General features: G+C 53.6%; 2 protein-coding genes and 2 non-coding genes across 4 annotated transcripts; all 4 read left to right on the forward strand.

Annotated features, from left to right (window-relative positions):
- The first annotated feature begins 95 nt into the window (after positions 1-95).
- Positions 96-286, forward strand: LOC116952636 (U2 spliceosomal RNA). The gene has a single exon (XR_004404480.1). It is a non-coding gene; the product is annotated as a U2 spliceosomal RNA (small nuclear RNA).
- Positions 287-2,599: 2,313 nt separating this feature from the next.
- LOC116952644 (U2 spliceosomal RNA) lies at positions 2,600-2,790 on the forward strand. The gene has a single exon (XR_004404488.1). It is a non-coding gene; the product is annotated as a U2 spliceosomal RNA (small nuclear RNA).
- Positions 2,791-5,494: 2,704 nt separating this feature from the next.
- RNF7 (ring finger protein 7) lies at positions 5,495-9,945 on the forward strand. The gene is made up of 3 exons (XM_032972172.2): positions 5,495-5,935; positions 6,962-7,009; positions 7,876-9,945. Exons 1-3 carry the CDS (start codon positions 5,737-5,739, stop codon positions 7,992-7,994), a joined length of 366 nt encoding a protein of 121 aa, XP_032828063.1. The 5' UTR covers positions 5,495-5,736; the 3' UTR covers positions 7,995-9,945.
- A 979-nt stretch (positions 9,946-10,924) lies between these two features.
- Positions 10,925-20,033, forward strand: GRK7 (G protein-coupled receptor kinase 7). The gene is made up of 5 exons (XM_032972168.2): positions 10,925-14,261; positions 16,087-16,272; positions 16,681-16,935; positions 17,369-17,640; positions 18,294-20,033. The coding sequence occupies exons 1-5, from the start codon at positions 13,647-13,649 to the stop codon at positions 18,643-18,645; spliced, it is 1,680 nt and encodes a 559-aa protein (XP_032828059.2). The 5' UTR covers positions 10,925-13,646; the 3' UTR covers positions 18,646-20,033.
- Positions 20,034-24,381: the final 4,348 nt, after the last annotated feature.

The raw sequence follows: 24,381 nt of genomic DNA on the forward strand, positions 1-24,381 counted from the left end.
GCGAAATAACTGCTTTGTGATAATCACGGTTTCAACCCATAGCGTAGAGAAAGAGTCTGTGGGTATGTGTACCCCATCGCCGACAGCATTTACTTATCGCTTCTCGGCCTTTTGGCTAAGATCAAGTGTAGTATCTGTTCTTATCAGTTTAATATCTGATACGTACCACATTGTGGTACCTTATATTAAATTGATTTTTGGGACAGGGAGATGGAATAGGGGCTTGCTCCGTCCACTCCGCGCATCAACCCGGTATTGCAGTACCTCCGGGAATGGTGCACCTTCCCGCTTGGGGAGGGAAAATGTTAAACAAATGACAGAGGTGAGAACATTTCGCAACTGGTCAACTCGCGCGAACATGAGCACATTGGGTGTGGAGAGAACGCACCTAGGATGAGTGCAACCAGCCTGTCCTGTTTCTATTGCGTCTGAATCACACGTGCCATCTGTCACGCCGGTTTGGTCTCTCCTGTCTCACCTCAAAGATTGGCATACGAGAGAGTCCATGAGTATACGCCTCGAGTTTAATATACAAAACTTCTAGAGTTGAAGTGACTGCAATGATGCAAGGCCCCCCCCCCCCCCAATATTAAAATATGCTCTAAATGTCCCCCCAAATATATTGCTATTAAATAGGTATTCTTTGGTTCTGTTCGGTAAAGTCACGTAGGTAAAAAATAAAACAGAACCAAAGTGTATGGATCATTGCAGTCACGAAAGCTTTAAATCTAGATTAAATAGATTTCTGTTTATATGATTGTGGTTATGGGTGTACTTTATAAATCCCTCATCTCTGCCATTACATATGTAGTGATGGTAGCATCACGACTGTGTACACACGCACACGTGTGACGTCACTATGCGGGGGAGCGTCACGACCACACGGGTCTACACACACACATGACGTCATCCCGCCTGGAGGCGGGAATGACGTCAGGGCCGGTTCTGGACTCTGTGACCCCGGTTGGACACGTGACTGGACCCCTGTGGGTCCGGGGGCCTAGGGGGCACCTCGGGGGGCACGTGGACAGCAGGGGGGCTTCGAGAGGGTTCTCGAAGGGAGGCGTGGCCAGGGCTCGGGCACGCCAAGGCCCATATAAGCAGCCTCTTCACGAGGTTCGAGGCTGCCCGTATTAAGAATGAAGATGCATCATGAAGACGCCAAGAAGATATCCGTGTGTAGGTCCCAGCCAGATGACTCTAGGATAGCGGTAGACGTGTAAGTAAGTCCCACCAAGACAGGAGGCTGTACCTCCTTAGGTTAGCAAGAGATCTGTGTGTAGGTCCCAGCCGGAGGACTCTAGGATAGCGGTAGACGTGTGAGTCCCGCCAAGACAGGAGGCTGTACCTCCCTAGAGTATCTGAGAAGCGTGTGTTAGCTAGAGTAAGTCGGTGGTCACCACCCTAAGCGTAATGTAAGAGTTAACTGTTGTGTTCATTAATAAATAAGTGTTGCCTCCCAAGAAGTTGTGTGTGCACCTAATTCGAATCCACTACACATACAATGAAACAGGAAATGGTAAAAAAAGTAAAAACAGAGCAATGTTATACAATACGCTATTAGACATTATTGTAAAAAAAAAAGTCCATCCTATGTGGTAGTGAATTTTTTATATTTTTGGCAGGAAATGGCAGGAAATGAGTTTAAAAATGTAGATATTTTTTTCTGGGGCGGGATCCCCAGACTCCCTGGAAGATTTGGTCACACCCCCCCCCCCCCCATGTTGACTCCATGGCTACGGCCTTGGTATAGCGACACACAAGGTTGGGGAAAATAAGTCACAATTACATACGACTTGCATTTTCGAAGCTTTTAAATGTGACCGCATCGCAAGATGTTTTACTTGACCGTAAAACGGATAATTTATGAAAATATCTATTTAGAACTTAGTCCAGGACTTATCACGCCCACGGGTGTGTACAGCAACGCCGCCACGTGGTGCAAGGCGGTACCGACTAATGCCAATGAGCGTTTGCGCGGGGTGCTAATATTTATATGTAATTATATATTTTCGGTATGAAAATCAGATGTCCGAATTTAAATATACAATATAATGTAAATCTGTATACAACGTTTTAAAACCAGAATTAAGATTGTGTTACATGTAATGTATCCGTTTTGAATTCACCACGATACGACCCATAGATAACTTTTGGCATCTTCCCATAAGTAATTGCGCGGGATTCTAACAATATGCTGTACTGTACTTATTATAAAACACGTGTTGTGTAAGTAGGATCATTCATGAAAATATAAAGTGCTTAGATTAATGATCTTGAACATGAGAATCGATTATAAACATTCACACACTCACATGGGTAACACGCCACCAAGTGGCGCAAGTCGATATGGCCGTAATGACATAATTCCCATAGGCCATTGCGCGGGATTCTAACAACAACATTCTTATACATTTTTCATGCAAACAGATTTCCAGTTCCCAAATTTTCCGTCAAGTTATTTACGATATTTAATTGTTCCGCGTAGTTGGATGTATTACATGTGATGATAGCTGTTTTCTGATAATCATGGTTTGACCCCATAGCGTAGAGAGAGTCTTTGTGGGTATGTGTAACCCACCACCGACAGCTTTAAGCTATCGCTTCTCGGCCTTTTGGCTAAGATCAAGTGTAGTATCTGTTCTTATCAGTTTAATATCTGATACGTACCACATTGTGGTACCTTATATTAAATTGATTTTTGGGACAGGGAGATGGAATAGGGGCTTGCTCCGTCCACTCCGCGCATCAACCCGGTATTGCAGTACCTCCGGGAATGGTGCACCTCCCCGCTTGGGGAGGGAAAATCTATACATAATAAAAGAGCTTTTTGTTTTCGTTGAGTACGATTAAAATCGTGTTCCACCCCTTACAAGTGCTAAATTGTTATCGCCCTGCTGTGATATACCGAACCTGTCTACAAATGAATTAATGCAACAATAAACACATTTACATCATGGGACCTCCTCTGCCAGTACCATAATCTGAGAATACCTTTTTCCCATTTTATCTGGCAACAAAGCAGGTGTTAGGTTAAATCTTGACTTAAAGCTTTTGTGACTGCAGGAATTCATATTCTTTGGGTCTTTTGGTAAAGCCACGTAGATAGAAAAACAATTACAAAAATATCACGACGTTTTTTCACCTGATAAAGCAATCGTTATCAGGTGAAAAAATATAGTGAGAGAGCTGCTTAGGAAAAAGGTTTTCCTGCTCACCCCGAGCTCTCATTACTCTGATAGTGCATTGTCTTCGTGCTGTACCAATCAGTTTCAAAGACAATGCATATATTATCAGAGTATGTTTTTTGTTTGCATTTTGATCACAGGTATTGTGGTTAATCCAGACATGACTCCTTGTAAAAGGTTTCAGTTTGGTGTTTTAACAACGTAACACTTATATTCTTGGTTCTTTCGGTAAAGTAACGTAGAAGGGAAACAATAAAATAATAAAAATGTAAAACAATAAAATTCTCACGACGTTTCGACTGCAACACAAGCAATCATCATCAGGTGTGAAAACCACATCGTTAAAAACCCGCCACTTTTTTCAAATTTTCTTGCTGTGGTTTTCACACCTGATGATGATTGCTTGTGTTGCAGTTGAAACGTCGTGATAATTTTATTGTTTCATATTTTTATTATTTTAATGTTTCCCTTCTACGTTACTTTACCGAAAGAACCATGAATAGGAATCCCTATAGTCACGAAAGCTTTAAATAAAAACTTAACACTTGTTTTGTTGCCAGATAAAATGGGAAAAAACCTATTCTCACAATAAACACATTATTTTGTACATGTCCAAAACGCCCCATCATTAGCACGGTGAAGTGTAATGAGTCCAACTGACGTTGTCTTGGGAGCAACACTATTTATTCAGTAACTCAACATCATAACATAACACAACCTTCACTTGGGTGTTGAATGATCCATCTAGCCACGCTACGGCAGAAGTAGACATTGCCCCAACGTAACCCTGGCTGGCTGACGCTCCCTCACCGGGAGCCCGCACCGCACACCGTACGTGGTGCCTCCGTGCTGACCAGCGCTCACCCAAGCCCCGCTAGGGCCGGTGGTACTACGCCCAGTAAGGGGCTAACACATAATGCCAACGCATTATCCGCCGTGACTTCGTAAGCCCGGCACCACACAGTGACAATCACAGTCACCACAGAGGCGTTTCAGTCACCTTTTTTTTTCTTTAGACCGTGACAAAAGTTGACATAGCCCGTGCCTCTTGCTCCCCCTACTGGCCCTCTTTGCTAACCTCGACAGCCCCCAATAACCCCCATCTACTCCTCATGCTTCACCCCCCGTCCCCCCCACCATAGCTCCCTACACTATCTTTCCTCCCACCCACTAATTTTCGTCTTGATGCTGCCCACCTACACCCACCCACCCTACACCCACCCACCCCACACCCACCCACCCGACACCCACCCACCCGACACCCACCCACCCTACACCCACCCGACACCCACCCACCCGACACCCACCCACTCCACACCCATCCACCCTACGCCCACCCACCCCATACCCACCCACTCCACACCCACCCACCCACCCTACACCCACCCACCCTACACCCACCCACTCCACACCCATCCACCCTACACCCACCCACCCCATACCCACCCACTCCACACCCACCCACCCTACACCCACCCACCCTACACCCACCCACTCCACACCCACCCACCCTACACCCACCCACCCTACGCTGTCTGCTGTCCTATTCTACTCTCTCAACACATTCGCCAATAACACTGAGAACGATATAATAGGGGACGTTTGGGGCATAAACAATATCGCTATTGCACAGCTGATAGATTGACCAGCTTTGAACAAGTTCACCGTCATCGGTTCATGCAACACTGAATCTGCTGGTCAGAGAATGAATATCGAAACCAAACCAGAGTTTGCTCATATTGAATCAATGATGTATATTGAACTTCTTTCGCACCGTGCGTAGACAAGAAACTAAACACAAGAAATGAGTTTTCAATCTACATTGAGATTGAAATTATGCACTTGCAGAATGCTGTTGCTGATGGTCTGTGTAATACATAGGGTACTTTTAGTTTGTGTAACGTGGAAGGACAGTCATGGTAAGGGGCATGGTGTCTGCTTAATGTTGTTGTTGTTGCTATGAGTTGGCAGCACGAACACCGACAAAACAACTCAAAACGTTCAACAGAATGAGAATCTGTATTGAAACTGGAGGAATCCGATGAGCTATAAAGCTCTTATCCACAGATGTCAAGTAAAGGCGGGTCAGAGCGTTAGAACAAGACACAAAACCACGTTAGGAGGTCACAGCGGTGTGCGCTTAACAGGAAACATTTACAACGAACGACGTTTCAGGCAATGCTCCTAATAGCGCATAGAGAGAGGCCGGAGCGGATGAGATTCAACACGCGGTTCCTGTGATGCATCACAACAGATGGCCGGGTGACATCGCACGAGAGAAAAAAACAACGTCGTGTTGTCGTAAGCCCTCCTCCACCCGACACAGCAGCAGCAGCACCACCTTTGTTGAGTCGGAGCGGACTGACGAGGAGAGGCCTCGTGCCGAAGACGGAGGAGAATCATCACTCCGGGAGTGCGGTGGGGGGCGGTGTGAGAAGACACCGCCACTGCAGAAAAAAACAATCACGGAAATTCTCCGCTGCCCTCCCTCTCTACTGCCCCCTCGCTGGCCCGTGGCGTCTGTGCCGGCAGCAGCAGCAGCCGAGGGATGGCGGACGCCGAGGGTGACGAGGCCGAGGCGGCGGCGGCGCCGCCCGTGAGGGACCCGGCGGGCCCCGCGGGCCCCGTGGGTCCGCAGCGGGCCGGGCCCGAGCGAATGTTCTCCCTCAAGAAGTGGAACGCCGTGGCCATGTGGAGCTGGGACGTGGAGTGCGACACGTGCGCCATATGCCGCGTCCAGGTCATGGGTGAGGAGCCTCGAGTGGGCCGCGCTCAGTCGCTCGCTCGCTCCTCCTGCTGCTGCTCCTCCTGCTGCACCACCACCTCGCCCCATCATCCTCCTGCTGCACCACCTCGCCCCATCTCCTCCTCCTGCTGCTCCTACTGCTGCACCACCTCACCCCATCTTCTGCTGCACCACCTCGCCCCATCCTGCTCCTGCTGCACGATTCGCAGCTCTCTCCCTTTGACTCGAACCCAGCCGCCGCCGCAGCTTCTGCCGACCCGCTCCTCCTCTCCCCTCTCCCCTCGCTCCTCTCCCTTCAGCACCCCCCTCCCGCTCACCAAGCCCCCAGCTCGGCCCCCAGTTCCTCTCGGCCCCGGGTCGCCTGCACGCCACGGGATCGTCGCCTCCCCACGGCACTCCTCGACCCAAAAAACAGCTCGCCATTTACTCCTCGTTACCACACCGAGTCCGCCTTGGCCCCGATCTTCCCCCCACCAGATCTACCCCCCCCCCCTCTCTCTGAGCCCCTGGGGGGGGTCCCCGGGGGGGTCCCCTTCACCAGGGGGGGTCCCCTTCACCAGGGGGGGTCCCCTTCATCGTGGGGGTCCCCTTCATCAGGCGGCTTCTCCCCGGCCTCTCGCGGAGCTTTAACCGAGAAGCGGCACCGGCCCTAGCTGGGCAACACAGCGAGGACGCGGGTGCTTGCAGGGTGCTTCAAAACAATGTTAACACTCCCGAGAATCTGCAACGGCGCCCGCCAGAGGTGCTGCTGCCTGCGGAGTCTGGGGACCACCTGGAGAAGATCCAGGCACTCGTTGACAATGGTGGCGAACAAGTGGAGGGGGACACTCTTTGGCTTCTTGAAGCTATTAACATCACATTTGCTATCGTGTTCAAGTGCATTATTCCTTTTTTTCACTAAGTGTTAACGTTTTTTTGAAGCGCCCTGCATAAACCTGAAGCATTCTCCTTGCCGTCTCCCCGAATGCTCCGACCACAGACGACATTGACCCCGAGGTTTGTCCTACGCCCCCCCCTTCTCCCACAGACGCGTGCTTGCGGTGCCAAGCGGAGAGCAAGCAGGAGGACTGTGTGGGTAAGAGCCGCCGCCGCCGCCGCCACCCTGGGGCTGGGCCGTGTCGTCACAATCTGGTGGGGTGCCGGGGGACCGGTGACCCCGCGGGGTCTGGCCACGCTCCGCGTCGTCTCCCGTCGCTCTCCGCACTCATCGGGCACGGCGGGAGAATTTTATTTTTTCAATTTTGTCCGACCCTGAAAACAGATGTCGCTGTTCCTTGGCCCGTTGCACCGGGGGGAGCTCTCTGTCGCGTGCTCAAATCGCCCCTCGTGGCTCGGCACGGTTACCGGACGACGCGACGAGGTTGTGCGACGCGCGGCGCGTTTCGGATTCGCTTCTGCGGCCGTCTGGAACGCTCCTCCTGCCGATATTATGAAGCCACCGGAGCTATGCACTTTTAAATGATTCTAGATTGATAACTGGTTTCTTCAGGACGGCTTTTTGCGTTTTAGTGTGTTGTCCATCCCCCGCACCTCCGATTAGCACGGTTGGCTACGTACGGTGCGAAAAAAGTTCGACACACATGAATGTATAACCCATAATACAGGTTTTTTTGTTTGTTAGATCGCGTAAATATATAAATGCGTCGTTAAACCCGACACGACCAATTAGTAAGGTTTGTCACGTAAACAGAACGTGGCCAATTCGTCACTGGTACAGCAGCACCGGTGTGTTCGAGAGAGCAAAGCCACAACATTTACAATCTGAGTACGACGTTTCGTACATGCATTTGCTGACCACAGTTGTCGGCGAGGAGGGTGCCTAGGCTACCCCCCCACACCCACCGTGCACTGCGGCCTCTCGAGCGTGACGTGTGTGCAGGACACAACGCGAGGCCGGGGTGCACGCTCACACCGCCCTCTCCCTCTCTCCCTCTCGCGCAGTGGTGTGGGGCGAGTGTAACCACTCGTTCCACAACTGCTGCATGTCGCTCTGGGTCAAGCAGAACAACCGCTGCCCGCTGTGCCAGCAGGACTGGGTGGTGCAGAGAATAGGCAAATGATGCCCCCGGGCATCGTCGCCACGCGTGGACGCGAGGACGAGCAGGAGGAGGACGAGCAGGAGGAGGACGAGCAGGAGGAGGAGCCGCCCCCACCCCGACACGGAGATTGCGCGCCGTGCTCGTGGGTAGGGCTCCAAGGCGTTGGTGGGGGGGGGGGGGGGCGGGGGGGGGGAAATCTCTCAGGCCATCGCGGAGTTGAAGAATAAACCGGAAGGAGCGATTGCCGGTGGCGCGGCGTGCGTGGGCACGTTTGGGAGTGTGGGCTGTGAATTTTCCGGGCAGCCGTCTGCATGCTGCACGTGTTGGCACGCCGCTTGCTGCATACGGGTGGGGGGGGAGGGGGGTCAAGGAGTGTGGGCATCGGCTCCCCGCGTTCCGCTTACTCGGCCCCGTGGATTTGTCTCGTTGGAGCGCGTGCAGTGGCTTCTCACAGGGCCGTGCGCGGAATGTCTCTCCGTAGAACCGCTGCTTTCTGTCGGTGGATTTGTCAGCGCGGCGTGGGGCGGCTGTCTTAGGGAGTGAAGCGTAGTGGCACGCTGCGCACTGGCACGACTCGTAGATTTAAAATCGATTCTCACTCCAGCGGTGCACGCATCGGCATCGTGTGCGTGCCAATCGGTTACTCACGATTTACGCAAATTACAGGAAAATGTTGCATTTAGGCTGTGGTAGTGAAACTTGTTTTTTTTTTACAAATGTGACAAAAAATCGAATGAGACACGGCACAAAATAAACAAAAGAGACGAGGTTATTTTAATTGCGATCCCAACCATTGAACCACACGCACACCCGCTGTTCACCCAGTTTCCTGGGCGGCTGCCGTTGCCTCCACCACCCGGCTAGGTGGGCGCGCGTGCTGTTGGGCCGCTCTCCAGAGGCCCTCGCCGGTTCACTGCTTTGCGGCAACAGCGCTCGCCTCAAGAGACCCAGTCAATACAAGTTCTTGTCGACTCTCTGCGGCCTTCCCCTTGCCCGCACGCAGTCATGTACCTTGGGTGGTGGGCACTTACAAACGAGGCCGAGCCATGCTCGGCAGACTACTTACGGGGCCCCGTCTTAATCTCTCGCATAAATTGCTAAACATATGTAAAAAATAAAACCGTCGGCGTAATCGGATTGGCGCGCTAAAACAAAGCTCCTCTCGCCGTCGTTTGTTTCCACGTCACCCCCCCCCCCAACCCAAGACCCCCCCCCCTCCCCCCCGGGCTTAACGAGCGTGGTGGAACAGAACCGTTGCAATTTCTACGTCCTCGATTCTGCCACAAGCCATTCCCCTGCATGAGAGTGGTCACGTGGCGTGTGCAAGCAGGATACGCCTGGAAGTGCGTCTGTGCATGTCTGGTTTTGTTTTCTGGGAGGTCGGTGGCCGAACAGAATCGCGATTGTCATGGCCAAGTGATTGCTGCCAATCCCACGGTTTTGTGCACAGTATTAGAGCGTGCTGTTGTGTGTGAGCTTGTCCGAGCAATCTTGTAAGAAAAGAGGCTGTTACTACTGTGTAGGTTTCGCGGTTGTCCTGCGTATCTCTCCGACGCGTCACCCTGTTGTACCGCGTGTCGTTCGGCGCGACGTCCCGACGTTTCGCTGCACGTGCCGGGAGCTTCTTCGGCCCCTGACGCAATTCCCCGCATCTTGAGCGAAACCTCGGACATCGTGCCGGACAGCACGCGGTGACACTCGACAACGCCATCGGAGTGGTTAAACGGGCCGCCGTTTGCGCACGTTGGGACGCTTGTTGAGGGTTTGTGTTTTTGTGACGAGCTGATGCGTCGTAATGCCGTCTGGGTGATTGGGGCTGGCTTGGAGAGGGGGCCGCCGTGAGGGAGCGCGATACAAGGGTGGATGTTCTTGGTCCAGGATGGATTCGGCGATTTTTCTGGAGCGTTTGTGAAGCTGCGTGTCACCGTGTGTGCAGAATATTTGCGTCGACGAAAATAAACGTTTAAGATGAGCTTTTGCCTCCTCCTCCCCCCCCCCCCCTCCCGTGTCGCAGTCTCCCGTGTGGAGCGTGGAAATGGTTTCTTGTGTGTGACGTGGTGAGCGAATCGGTCAGCGATCCGCATCCCAATCGCACCTCCCGATTTAGCACGGTTGGCTACGTACAGTGCGAAATAAGTTGAACATACTTTCGTACGTACAACGTACTTCAATCAAACGCGGCGATTTACAGGAAAGGAAAAATTGCGTGGCAATGATTATTGTCGTTCACCACTTTTTACGTCCACCGTTGCATGAAGGGCCTCCCCGCGCCGTCACCAACGCTGCTTGTTTGACCTTGTGGATTGGTGAAGGGCAGAGGGGCACGGGCTGGTTCGGATATCGCCCGTCGTGAAGTTTAGCCGTCACCGGAAATCGAACGCGATTGGAAACTGGCCATGCGAATGGCGAACTTTCTGGAAGTTGAAGGGTAAAGGAATTTAAAAACATAATAACATTTCGAAGTCTCGCTTGGTAAACTAGTGCAGCTATGCTACTGGCACCTAATATATTCTTCTTTAACTGATATGAGCTTTGGCAGTGTGTGTTTGTGAGAGATGTGTTCATCTCGCGCAATGTAAATTACAGGCTGCCAAAATGGGAGCTCCTGACCATGACCCAGGTCTCCTCACCTGATAGGACCCTTGCTCGGATTGTCATCTGAAGCAGAGCCACGCTGCTACACAGTATTTATTGTTAGTGTACGTGCGTGTTTGTTCTTGTCTGTCTTGCGAAGTGGTGAGCACACTGCGCTATGACCCCGACAACCTGTGTTCCATTTCCCACCACGGGTAACATTTGTGTCGAATATCTAAACCGATCCTGTGGTTATCCTAGGTCGACTCGGCATCAAATGAATAGGTGGTGCGGTGCGCAAACATCAGCCCTGGGTTTCATACAAAAGGTTGGGTGTGGTGCTAACGGCACCCAAGGCCCATGTAGGCTACGCAGGGGGGCGGGGGGGGTTGGGAACCTTTCTCTTTGTGCCGGCGTGTCCTTGAATGCCGCGCCGTGTGCCGCTTACCACGGCGACAGCAGCGGCGGCTCAAGGGTGGCGGGGACGCGGTGCCGTGCGTTTTTGGCGAGCGGCCGTGGCTAAGCGGATTTCGCGGCAGTCGGCTGCGTAATCTTCGGGGCCGCCATCGCTGTCTGCAGCCCGGCGGGTCGCGCCGCCTCGGCACTTTTATCTCTGGCGCAGCGACACGCCGAGCGGGGCGAGAGAGCCCACGCGAGCAGCTCGGATCGCACAGAGGTGGACGGGCGTGTCGGCGCACGGGGCACATGCCTGCTCAACTCCGACGCGCGGGGGGATTCACCGTTACGTAATGTACACGCACAGCCGTCGTCTTGTCAAGCCACCGCTGGGTGCGAGCGCCTCCACGCTCCACCGCCGTGCGAGTCGTGGGGTTGGTTTGACCCCGATTGGCCACGCTGCCCCCCGGTGCGGGCTGATAAACACTTGTGTGCTCCATGTAGCCCCGCGGCCTGTAACGCCTGTCACGAGTTGTGGTCGCCCATCCAGGCCCTATCCAAGCTCAACCCTGCTTAGATAACGCACTTCGTGCAGCCCGTTACAATTGGGAGTGAGCGGCGTCTAACCTCTTGCCGTGACTTCTCCTGCCCACCCAACCTACAGCTCGAAATGAAGTCCTTTTCCGTGGCCCTTCAGGCTCTCGTGCGGGTCAGCCGGCGTCCCCGACGACCATCGGCCCACCGCCCGCCATGGCCCCACGTGCCCTTGGGGAACACTCCCACGGTGCACCCAGAAGCGCCGAGTCGGCTTGGTTTTATGAGACCGCAAGAGGCCAGAGATAGTCTCGCTCGCAAGAGCGGCGGGGTGAGTCGGTGCGCACGTGGCTGGGGAGGCAACGGACAGGCTACTCCGCGTCCTACGGAGTAGCGGCGTCGAGGCTGTGGCCAGTGGTAAAGTTTGGCCGTGGGAGGCGACGGCGCTCCGCCATTGGGCGCCTCCCTCCTGAGGCTTCTCGACGTGGCCGACGGCTCGGAGGTCAGGGTGCCGAGATCCTGCTTTCGAATCCAGGCGGCTGCCCGTGTGATTCAACCGGTTCCTCGAGTACAGTGCGTTGACGGTCTCGGCCTGGTAACCAAAGACTGCGCAAAACATAAAAAAGCTAATCACGTAAAAAATATAGCTTCTGCACTTAATTTGGTCGCAATCCGGTTCTGAGAATGAATTGAATGTGGTGTGGTGAACATCACTCTCACGTGTCGCGCGGGTGGGTAAGTGCTGCCCCTGTATTCGGTGAACATTTTTTGCTTGAAGGGATCTCGGAGGATGCTCTGTGATATCCACTTCTTGGGGCCGTTCTCTAACGCAAAGGGTCGTACCGCACCGCGAGAGGTCCAAATGTATTCTTGCTCTCGTGATGTGACGCCGATAGCACGTTTAATCATATTTTATACATTTTAGTTTGAAGTACTCGGCCACTCGGATCCTCTTTAAAACTTCTCTGTCGTGCACCTATCTCGAGAAGACAACTCGGGATTCGATTGTCCCGGTTGAATTGGTGAACGTGCAAAGGGAAACGTTGATTGGGCATTGACGACCCGGTTTTTGTGGTGGAAAGAGGAGAGCTCTGTTGTCCCCAGCTTCTCCAAAGAATCTCCAGCGGTGAGGAGGTCCCCCCGGGCCTCCTCCGGGGCCTTCACAAATCAGGGCCCTCACAAATGAGGGCCCCGCTTGGCAGCCCCACAGCGTCGGCGGCAAATCGCAGCGCGCGGCGAAATAACGCCCGGTGACAGCGGCAGGGAAAACATCCAACCGTCGAGCTTGCAGCGCTCGCATAAACACAACCGTCCTCAGCCAGGGCACAATCCACTGCTGGACGAAGGCCACCACAAGCCGTCGGCCGTCCCTCCACGGTCCCGCGATGCACCGATCCACCCGGCGCTCCGGCGCACGAGCCGATCTCGTCGCTCCGTCTAGAGCACCGCCGCCGGCGGCTCTGCGGCGCGGGCGTGCGCCGCCGCCGCGCTTGCCCGGCGCGGCGACGCGGCGGCGGTTTGCGTCGCGGGAATGTGGCGCACGCCTGCGTGGCGGAGGAGATGACGCCCGCGGTTGAGGTGTCAGGGAGCACCCGTCGTGGCCGTGCAGACGCCGCCGTCACTGCCACCGTCACCGTCACTTTCACCGTCACGGTCGCGGGCCCTTAAGCCGTTTTTGTGCCGAGGCTTGCAAAGTTCCGTCTTAGGCTGTGCCGAGGAGATGGACTTAGAGCGGCGTGGCAAAGCGGGTATTAAGCGGCGCCGCAGCACGGCAGCTCGTTGCCGCAGCGCTGGCGATCGAGCGCGGGACTTGACGGAGATAAATCCGATGCCGGTGACGTCTCCCTCCCGAGAGTCAAGAGCCGGTCCTCTCGTCGCAGATAATAGCTCCTCGTTGTGCAAGTCGTAATTGCCACTCCGGTCGCTTTGATTCATTTTTGAGGAGCGGGGGGGTGGAGGTGGGTGGTTTTGCAGGGAGCCTGACCTCGTTTTCCTTTCCCGTGCGCACGGCTTAGCGGCGCATCTGAAAATTAAAAAATAAAGCCACACCTGAGCGGCGTACACAGCCGGAGGAGGAGGCAGAGCGACGTTCCCGCCACCACCACCACCGCCGTCGTCACCGCCACCGCCACCACCACCACCACCGCCGTCGTCACCGCCACCGCCACCATGTGCGACTTGGGCGCCCTCGACAACCTGATCGCCAACACGGCTTACCTGGAGGCGCGCAAGAGTGGCGACGGCGCCGGCGGCAGCGGGAAGAAGCGACGGTGCAGCATGGTGCTGCCGGGGCCGCGGGGAGCCCAGTGCGCCGACATGAGGACCAAGGTGGCCGGCACGCAGACCTACGCGGGGCTGTGCGAGGAGCAGCCCGTCGGGCGCCGGCTGTTCCGCCAGTTCGCCGGCGGGGTGCCGGAGTACGCTCACGCCGTCGAATTCCTGGACGAGGCGGAGCAGGTCCAGCTGTCGGAGGACGGCGCCCGCGAGGGCCTCGCGGGAGCGACGGTGGCGGCGTTCCTGCGCGCGGACTCCGAGCGCTCCCTGACGTTCCTGAGCGCCGAGCTGGCGGCCGCGGTGGCTTCCGCCGGTGGCCGAGAGGCCGAGGAGCTGGTGCGTCGCGCCCGCGAGGAGGCGCGCCTCTTCTTGGTGGGGCAGCCCTTCCGGGAGTTCCTGGCGAGCCCCTTCTTCGACAGGTTGCTGCAGTGGAAGGTGCTGGAGAGGCAGCCAGTGAGCGAGCGCTCCTTCTACGAGTTCCGCACACTCGGCAAGGGCGGCTTCGGGGAGGTATGGAGACGCCGCTCCTCGCCGCCGCCGCCGCCGTCGGCGCGCATTGTCGTCATCATTAGAAGCAGCAGCAGCAGCGACGATGTCATTTTCATTATTAGCCTCCCATCGTCGCCACCAGCCCGAGAAGCAGCAACAGTATCAGCAGTTACATTACCGTCATATTCACCAACATCATCGGCTATGGTTACCACGGACGTCATTAATCGGCGCTTGAGCCTAGTTGCAATGTTGATAATCTCTGCACATCAACTGTGTTTTAAAATGTATTGACATTGCCCTGAATGTTAAACAGCGGCCATGTTAAACGGATACAAAACATTTTCTGCCATTCTCACGGCGTCCTCATGGCTTGCATTTTTCAGGTCCTGCATGTGAAACGGCGACATTGGATCTAAACCGATTCCCGCCTGGATTTCATGTTACGGATTTTGCTCGAGATTACAATAATAATGAAATATAATCCAGGCTAATCTGCGCAGGGTTCTCAAAAGATGTCCGTAACGAAACGCCAAAAAGACAAAATTGCGCACGCTGCGTTCTGAATCGAGCCTTTGTGCACTGATCACAAGAGGGTGAATGCCATGATATCGGCGTCCGCTCCGTAAATAAAACACGGCGCGATCAAAGGCGGCGCTCGCAAATGTTACAGTGCCTCTTACCATTCCTTATATGCGCGCGCCGCATAGGAGTGGCGGCGCAGCGATTAGCGCCACTCGCGATAAACCTGGCGACCCGAGTTACATTGCTCTGGTCACGCCCACCATCAGCGGCCGAAATGTATCCGACACTTTGACGAGCGGTTGGCCACACCTTTTTACCAACCCCGCGGTTGACCGGCTTGGCGAAGTACGGTCGAAAACCGCCCACCCCCCTCCCTCCTCGTGAAGCGAAACGGTATGGGGAGTGCCTTCATCCAGCAGCAGCAGTGGATTTAAGGGCTCTAAGCCATCATGAATCGTTTTTTTTGGTTTGCCAGAATTGACCAGGATCCAGTTGACAGTGTCACGTGATCCCTCTTCTCATTCAGACTGGTTCTCGTCAATTGGCTGAAACGTCCTCGTTTGCTCCTTGTTTTTTTCTTGTGCTTTATCACTCGGGCCCCCGCCGTTACCGAGCCACATCCACCATCGTGATCTCACAAACCGCCCCCCCCCCCCCCCCCCCGCAATCCGTCACCTCCCGTCCAGTGTCACACCAGGGAACGGCAGTGATTACCTTTTTTTTCCCTCCCAACTCCTTACATGTTGTTCCGATTGGTCAGGAATCAAGTTGATTTTGCTTAACCAAGGTGAGAACTCGAAAAGGGGTCTCATTTGCCAGGGTCACCTGGGGTAACACGATATGACCAAAGTCAAATAAATCAAATAAGAAATACAGCAATTAAGCTCATCGAAAATCGGAGCGAAAACAACTGTGTCTCTCGTGAGAAATGGAATATATTGCACAAACGCGAATCGTTGAATAATACATTTCCCTGGAGTGTAATCGAGTAATCGAACCGGTAGTTGGCAGAGTCGTCGCTTCACTCAAATAATTATCAGAGGGCCCGGCCCTCCTCGCGTTGCTAATAAACTAAACCATAAAACTTTTTTTTAATTTAAGGGGTAAGGCCCACTGAGCTGTACAGCTCTTTAACAGAAGCGACCTGGCCAGAAATGATCACAAAGCGCCTGATCGTGTTGAAATGTATAGCAGCCAACTACTCTAAACGCACGCTGATTCTAAATGTGGAGGGAAAAACCGGAGGACCCGGAGAAAAATCCACGCGACCACCACGGCGACAATATTGCTCATCCTGCCTCGCCGGCTCGCTCTCCCCCAGGTGTGTGCCATCCAGGGCAAGCTGTCGGGCAAGATGTACGCGTGCAAGAAGCTGGACAAGAAGCGGCTGAAGAAGAAACGCGGCGAGCAGATGGCGCTGCTGGAGAAGGAGATCCTGGAGAGCGTCAACAGCCCCTTCGTGGTGCGGCTCGCCTACGCCTACCAAACCAAGACGCACCTCTGCCTGGTGAGCACCGACCTACGGCGGCCGCCGCCGCCCGCGACCCGCGCGACGCGTCGGGCGGCAGACCGTGACCCCCGTCTCCCAGGTCAGGACTTGCGACTCCCGCCTCCTAGCTGATCGCCGCAGGTGAAGACCCATGACCGCCATTTCCCCGGTAACGACCTGTGACCCCGTCTCCCAGGTGACAAGCTGTAACACCGCCACACGGGTTGTCGACCTGCGACACCGTCTCCTGGGTAACGACCTGCGACCTCGCGCAACGGGTGGTGACTTATGACCCCGTCTCTCAGCCTAACGGCCCTGTGCCCCGCACTGCGGGCGACGATCTACGGCCACGTTTCCCAGCCGACGAACCTACGATCCCCCCGTCCCCTCCGCGGTCGGTAACGACCCGCGACGCCCGTCCCCCAGGTGATGAGCCTGATGAACGGCGGAGACCTCAAGTACCACATCTACGAGATGGGCGAGCGGGGGCTGTCGCCGGCGCGCACGCTCTTCTACGCGGCGCAGATCACGTGCGGCCTGCAGCACCTGCACACGGCGCGCATCGTCTACCGCGACATGAAGCCCGAGAACGTGCTGCTGGACGAGCGCGGGCACTGCCGCCTGTCCGACCTGGGCCTCGCCGTGGTCCTAGCAGACGGCCAGGAGACCATCCGCCAGAGGGTTCGTCGGTCCGCGCGGCGGTGCGGGCCTTGCGGGCGTGTGCGTGCGTCGCTCGTGCGTGGATATGTGTGTGGATGTGTGTGGGGTGTGTGTGGATGTGTGTGGGTGTGTGTGGAGTGTGTGTGGATGTGTGTGGGGTGTGTGTGGGTGGTGTGGATGGGTGCCAGTGCGGAAGGGTGGCTGGGTTGTGTGTCGTTGCGCCGGGGGGAGCGGCGGTGCCGGCGATGCGCGCCTCGCGCAGCACGCCTGGCCACCCGAGTTCGATTCCCGCTCACGACACAATAACACTGGCCGAATTCGCCTCGGCCTCAAATTCATTTCTGCTGCGGTGCGTACACGTGGGCACCGGGGAAACGGCGAGAGTTCGGCGTGACAATAATCCATGTGTCCGTGCGTCTCCCTATACGCGTCTGCACGTGGGCTCATGCTGCAGGCCGGCACCAACGGCTACATGTCGCCCGAGGTGGTGCTGGAGGAGCCGTACGCGTTCGACGCCGACTGGTTCGCCACGGGCTGCACCGTCTACGAGATGATCTGCGGGCGGGCACCGTTCAAGGACTACCGCGAGAAGGTGTCCAAGGAGGAGGTGCGCCGCCGCACCCTGGAGGACGCGGTCGTGTTCAGCCACCCGGCCTTCACGGACCAGTCACGTGACCTGTGCACCCTCATGCTGGCCAAGAAGGCGCAGGAGCGGCTGGGCTGCAGGTGGCGGACGTCTTGGCAAATCTGACCCTCTCGGTCCCCCAGCGTGTGTCCGTATCGTCGCAGTCTCGTCTGTGCGGTGTTCTCTCCTCCGAGTTTCCATGTTGCATGCGGTTGTATTCCCGGTAGATGATTGGCTGGTGGAGTGGAAGTGATTACCGCGCTCCTAGATTTGCAATCTGACTAGTATTTTCTTTTCATTCTTTTTTTAAAAATGGCATTTCATATCCAACTACAATCGTTCCCTGTGGAATTTCACGAGCATTTTCTGTACAGCCCTCTAAACTACCCCTCCCTCTAGCATCCCGAGAGAACCAGAGAGAACAGACCCTATCCCTCCCTTGCCCTTGCCTTCAAGGGAAGAGGAGGTGATATCTCCATTGTTGTCTAGTGCAGATTGTCGGACTAATAATAACACAATACAATTTGGATTTACATAACGCCTGAATGCAACCGCATATCGAGACGCTGCTGTGCAGACTCTGGTAACTCCCAAGGCACTAGGCTGTGATTTTCAAGTATTTTTTTTTTATTTCAATAAACAACGTAGTCTCAAACTCGCGTGGGATAGCTCAGACATCTAGCTACAAGAGATGGAACCACTGATGTCTTTTTTTTACTACACCTCCCTTTAACGAGAAACGATGATTTCACAGAGGCCCCGATGACGATCCCCGGCGTCACGACTTCTTCCGCACCGTCAACTTCCAGCGGCTGGAGGCTGGGCTCGGTGACCCGCCCTTCGTGCCAGACCCCGGCATCGTCTATGCCAAGGACGTGGGCGACATCCAGGACTTCTCGGAGACCAAGGGCGTGGAGCTGGACGACAAAGACCGTGGCTTCTACGCGCGCTTTGCCACGGGCCCCGTGCCCCTCGCGTGGCAGGAGGAGATGATCGAGATGGGCCTCTTCGAAGAGGTCAACGATGACGGCGCCACCGAGGGCGATCGCGGTGACGGGGTGAACGGCGACGTGGGGAGAAAGTCCGGAGTCTGCCACCTGCTGTAATAATCACAAGCGCCTTCGTTATTCGCGGAATTATCTATTTTTTCTTTCGCAATTTTATCCCGATCGCGCTATCGGCATCGCGTCGCGGGACGAGGTATCCCATTCGGAATTCGAGCAGAGCAATACGGTCCTCCGTGTGAGGGAAAGGCCCACGTAAGCGGATATTACAGAGCTACCTCTGGGATCTTTCCCAAGTGACCTGCCGTCGTCACAGTAGAGGGTTGCACTTTCCCAAACGCTCTGCATATCGGAGTAATGTTCACCGCGTGACAAACCGATATTTTAATTCTCAGAGCTGGTATTTAAACCAATTAAGTGTGGAACCTAATTTAATGTGTTTTTGTATAGGTCATTGGTGACTGGCTTGATACCACGAACTCACTGCACTTGAGAACCCGGTTAACTTGCCCGCGGATGCCTTGATTAGAACCCAGGATCTCAAATAAACGCTCGCCATGGCTGCGGCTGCTGGTCATGTGCCTATGAGCGACCCGCAACACGGGACATTCCACGCTGCAGGGAAATGGATTACAGAGGCCATTGGGGCTCCTGCCTTGGGATTGAAGCGAACGAGATTTGTCAAGGGGTTCCGAGCGGTCGAGATAAAACGGAGGGGGGCATGCGCACGTTCATAGTGGTAATGTCGCCGCAGTCTGCGATATCTCTCGAGTGGAGAGCTTTGTCTGCTGCCAGAGCGTTTCACTGCAATCGTTGTCGCAGGGCGCCGTTTAATCGCTGGCCTCGCCCTTAGGTGGAGGAATAAGGCGTCTTGTAAACGACGGATGGGGCGACATCATGCGCCTTCTGCAGTGGTCGTGTCGCCGAGTGTCCTTCCCTTTAGATAAGGAGTGGAGAACATATGGCACGTGGGCTAGTTGGATATGGCCCGTGGGCTAGTTACGGGCCCGTGAGATAGTTACGGCACGTGGAGTAGATACGGCACATGGAATAGATATGGCCCACGACTTAATGACTTCGGGCCTGTGCCCACATCGCTTCAAAGCAGCACAGCAAACGATATTTATCTGTCACGGCGAGCATTTTAGCCGCTCTAATCGGGTCCTAGAGGGGAATATATTCGTAAAACTGTTTATCATTTCCGTCTGCCCGGTCACCTCTCACAGCGCAGTAAAGGTGGGCCCTGGTTGTTTTGTTGCATCATTGTATGACACGAAGGTGTTTGTGTGCTAGACTGTGTAGCCTGCCAGAGGCGCTAGAATGTCCTGTTTGGGCCCTCGGTAAAAGAAAATGTTCCCCACCCCTGGTGCAGGAAAATGTCTTGTTTTAAACTCTTGTGTTATATTGTAAACTTGTTTCTTTGTTCATCATGCCTTCATGTATCGTGTTTAGGTTAATTTAAAATTAAATAAAAGCAATGTGAAACTTTATGGATTTTTTTGCGTGCCAAATTCAAAAACTGAAGTCACTGGGCCGTAGCGATTGCTTGTGTTGCGATCGAAACGTCGTGATCTGTTGATTTTGTATTTACATGACTTGACGGAAAGATCCTAGAGTACAGTGGATAGGACTCGAGGGGCCAGGCCGATAATGATTCACTCCACCAGAAATCCAATGAAGTGCCACCATGTTGGGTATGTGCTGGATTGATCGACTTAATTATCAACAAACTTGTCCCATCTCATCGTCATTTTAAACTTTTTCTGTCTTTTGTACGGTTTTTACTCCGTGAGCTGAAATGAAAAATGAACCGGATTCCCAATAATCATGGAACGTTGGCCCAACATTCCACGCTTACTGGCTCCATGCAGGCAGGTGTCGGCTGTTGTTAACATCACGCCACGCTGGAGAGATGTTAACTCTCTCGCCTGGTATGAAGGAGGTCGTGGGTTCGATCCTGACTGCACATTTGGAGTTTGCGCGTTCTCCCCGACGTTGCGTGGATTTTTCTCCGGGTCCTCCGGTTTTCCCCTCCACATTTAGAATCAACGTGCGTTTGGATTATTTGGCTGCTATAAATTCCGAACGATGCGCCACTTCGTTGAGCTATCATTTGTGATAGCCAGGTCGCATCAGAAAATAAATTGATTTCTAGTGACTCCTCTACTTACGAACATTCGACTTACGAACTTTCAGAGATACGAACAAACCTGGTCCGTATGTCCAGTTGCCTGTTCGGACCGAGAGTCGTAAGTTCAACCGCCGCGCAATAGATGGCGGTGGTGGCATCTACATCTGCAGAACGTGAAGAACCAGTGGCATCTGCGTCGACTGGAGATTATACAACTTTTACAGCCATTCCCCGTGTCTAGTGTACATGCCGTAATAACGTGTTTGGAATCTACAGGAGTAAAGTTGGACTTGCGAACAAATCAACTTACGAACAGACCTCTGGAACCTAACTCGTTCGTATGTAGAGGAGTCCCTGTTTTTGCTCAGTGGGCCTTGCCTGGTAAAATAAAAAAAACAATAGTTTATAGTTTAAATCACGATGGTGGCATCTACATCTGCAGAACGTGAAGAACCAGTGGCATCTGCGTCGACTGGAGATTATACAACTTTTACAGCCATTCCCCGTGTCTAGTGTACATGCCGTAATAACGTGTTTGGAATCTACAGGAGTAAAGTTGGACTTGCGAACAAATCAACTTACGAACAGACCTCTGGAACCTAACTCGTTCGTATGTAGAGGAGTCCCTGTTTTTGCTCAGTGGGCCTTGCCTGGTAAAATAAAAAAAACAATAGTTTATAGTTTAAATCACGAGCTGCTGCTGCTTGCGGTGATGCCTCCAACCACTCATCGGCATCAGCTTCGTCTGCCTGCCGGTGGGACCCATGCACAGCTGATGACTCTCAAGCACGACGACTGACCGTGCGTGGGTGCGTGCGTTTGTGGACCTGTTGCCCACAGATGGTGGTCGTTGATCTCCGTTGGTCTGATGGACACGAAACGACGATGCTGTGTAAATCAAATTAAAAAAGACATTTATTCTTACACACACGCGATTTGATGCTGGGTCATGTCAACTTTCATCGGTGGTATCGTTACACTCATAAGGTGGCAAAGAATAAATAAGCAATGTGTCTCCTTTATAAGTCTATTGCTCACTCAACATAGAATAACAAAAATATATTGCACACACCTCACGTCGTCAAACTTCACGGCCTTCTGGGAGTGCATCTTTTCGGCAGCATTGGTTCAACACAAGCACGCGCTGGGCTGGTTTCGACATTCAGTGTCTTAACGGCAGCCAGCCAGCCAGGCAGCCAGTCAGCCAGCCAGCCAGTCAGGCAGCCAGGAAGCCAACCAGGCAGGCAGGAAGCCAGCCAGCCAGGCAGCCAGGAAGCCAACCAGGCAGGCAGGAAGCCAGCCAGCCAAGCAGGCAGTCAGCCAGGCAGCAAGACAGTCAGCCAGGCAACCAGCTAGGCAGGCAGCCAGCCAGGCAGTCAGGCAGCCAGCCAGCCAGGCAGGCAGCCAATGAGGCAGCCAGCCAGGCAGTCAAACAGGCATGCAGCCAGCCAGGAAGTCAACCAGGCAGGTAGTCGGCCAGGCAGGCAGCCAGGCAATCAGCCAGTAAGGCAGGCAGCCAGGCAGCCAGCCAGTAAGGCAACCAGCCAGTAAGGCAGGCAGGCAGGCAAGCAGCCAGTAAGGCAGGCAGCCAGGCAGCCAGGCTTGCCACTGCTGGATGGTGACGAGACGACGGGCTCCACAAGATGGCTGCCTCGTCCACCAGATGGCGGCGTTCCCTCGTCCGCACGCTGGTCGCCGCGTTCTCGTGCGCGGTCCGTGCGGGAATATAAACACTGAACCAGGCGGGCAATATTTTGTTTGTACACATCCCATCAGCCACACGGCGGCGTGTTTATTTGTGGTTGAGAGGCGGGGTATGGGGGCCCGAGGCGGATTGTCCTCGACTCAAACTCGTTGTTGGGCCAACCTCGTGGGGTTTCGTCTTTATTTGGTTTCCACGGCGAGAGAGTTGAGGACGTTTGGGCAACCACGAGGGACGGACTCCTCTGCGAACAGTGGCTTAGCCGCCGGTGCAGGTTTAGCCGGGGTGACTCCCGAGATACGCATTGAGTCCACTGTGTGAGCGCTCGCTACATTCACGAGCAACGACAATAATAAATTATCACCAAGTGATAGGCAATTGATTGAACGCATCCGAGAGTACATTAGTCGGGGAGATGGAGCAATGGGAATGGCCACGTGTGCAGATGTTCTTGATGGATTGGGGAGGTCTATCATCCAGCGGTGGATTGATCATGACTTATGATGATGATGAATACCAGTAATTAGCAAAGTTGTACGGTGATGTTGCTGGCGACTTTACAAGGACCGCCTCGTTCCTTTTTTGAAGTTTGGCAACTTTATTACTTGAGTAATATTTTATTTGGCGATGCCGCTGTGTGGCCAACACCAGTAGGTTATGTGGTGACTCGTACAATATGAGTGGGTTATAAATAAATAAAAACTATCGCAATGGCACCTTGGGTGGTTACCGATGTCTGCTCTCGCCAATGGATTTGCCCCAGTCCGTGAGCGATGTTGTTCCTTCCCTTATCGTGACATGTGTCTGTATGCTTTATTTAACCAGGGGGTCAACTAACCCCACACGTGACACATGCCCTCTTTTCCAACGGCAACCACAATGTTGTAATGAACATTACGTGACAAATGTTTCCTTAATTTAACAATACACTAAGCAACACATTTCTCAATCGCAGTGCATCCATTTGGTGGCCAAACCCAGAATCTTGTCCAGACAAATCTGCACTGCCCTTTCTGTGTCGTCGTTAATTCCACGCCGTCCGTACTCGTAATGTCTCAGTGCTCAATCCCCCAGGGGACGTTTCAGGGATGGCCTATGGCCGCACCTATTTTACTCTTTATCGGAGAGGTCAGACTGGGCCACGATGTGAAGGAGTGAAGCAATGCAAAGTGGCTACATTAATCAATTTAAACTTGCCCATTGTGACCTCAACTGCTGGCCCCCACTTCTTACATGACACCGTAAAAGTCGCAGGGTCATGATGTACCACTTTATCAAGGTCACTAGATAAGCATTTAAGATCATAATTCTGTCCTCCATGAGCGACGGGGTAACAGAGCAGATACGAATGAATTCTAATAAATCATTTTTTGTACAGCTATAAAAAACAAAATATGTTTTCCCATCGTGGCTACAAAGGAACAGATTCCACCAAGTCACTTGTTCGCCGAGCAGGCCAGGTGTCTGAAGCCTCGGAGTGGCTGCGTTGGCAGCAACAGTACTGTATTTCCAAAATAATATTGACAGAGGCCTATACGAGTAATGCGAAGTGAGTAGCAAGAAAAAAAAGACGACTAATAGCCACGTTACAACTCGGTATGTATTGTTGATGCTGCACGTTTAAGTGTGTGTTTGGAACTATCTCATGAGTTGATGGATTAAAAAAAACGTTTGCGTGGAGAAATGCACGCTTATTTTTTTGCAGCAATGATTAGACTGGCAATAACAAAATACGTCTTGAAATGAGCGAGGTTACAGGAGCTGTCCGGCCAAGCCACCTGGAATGCATCCAATGTCATCAGATCTCGGAAGCTAAACAGGTATAGGCCTGGATAATGCTTGGATCGGTGCCAGTCCAAAAATGGATGCTGTGCTTCCACATCGATGCCGCCTCAACCAACCCACACTGAGCAGCGTGGTCCTGTCAAACAATGCCCACGATCCACGTGGCATGGGAAGCCTCTCTTCCAGGAGTTGACTGGCAACAGGGATAAAGTCAAGTGTA

The sequence above is a fragment of the Petromyzon marinus genome, chromosome 47 (genome assembly GCF_048934315.1).
Source record: "Petromyzon marinus isolate PM22_M1 ecotype Great Lakes invasive population chromosome 47, UKy_Petmar_22M1.pri1.0, whole genome shotgun sequence".
In the NCBI taxonomy this organism is placed as follows: Eukaryota; Metazoa; Chordata; class Hyperoartia; order Petromyzontiformes; family Petromyzontidae; genus Petromyzon; species Petromyzon marinus.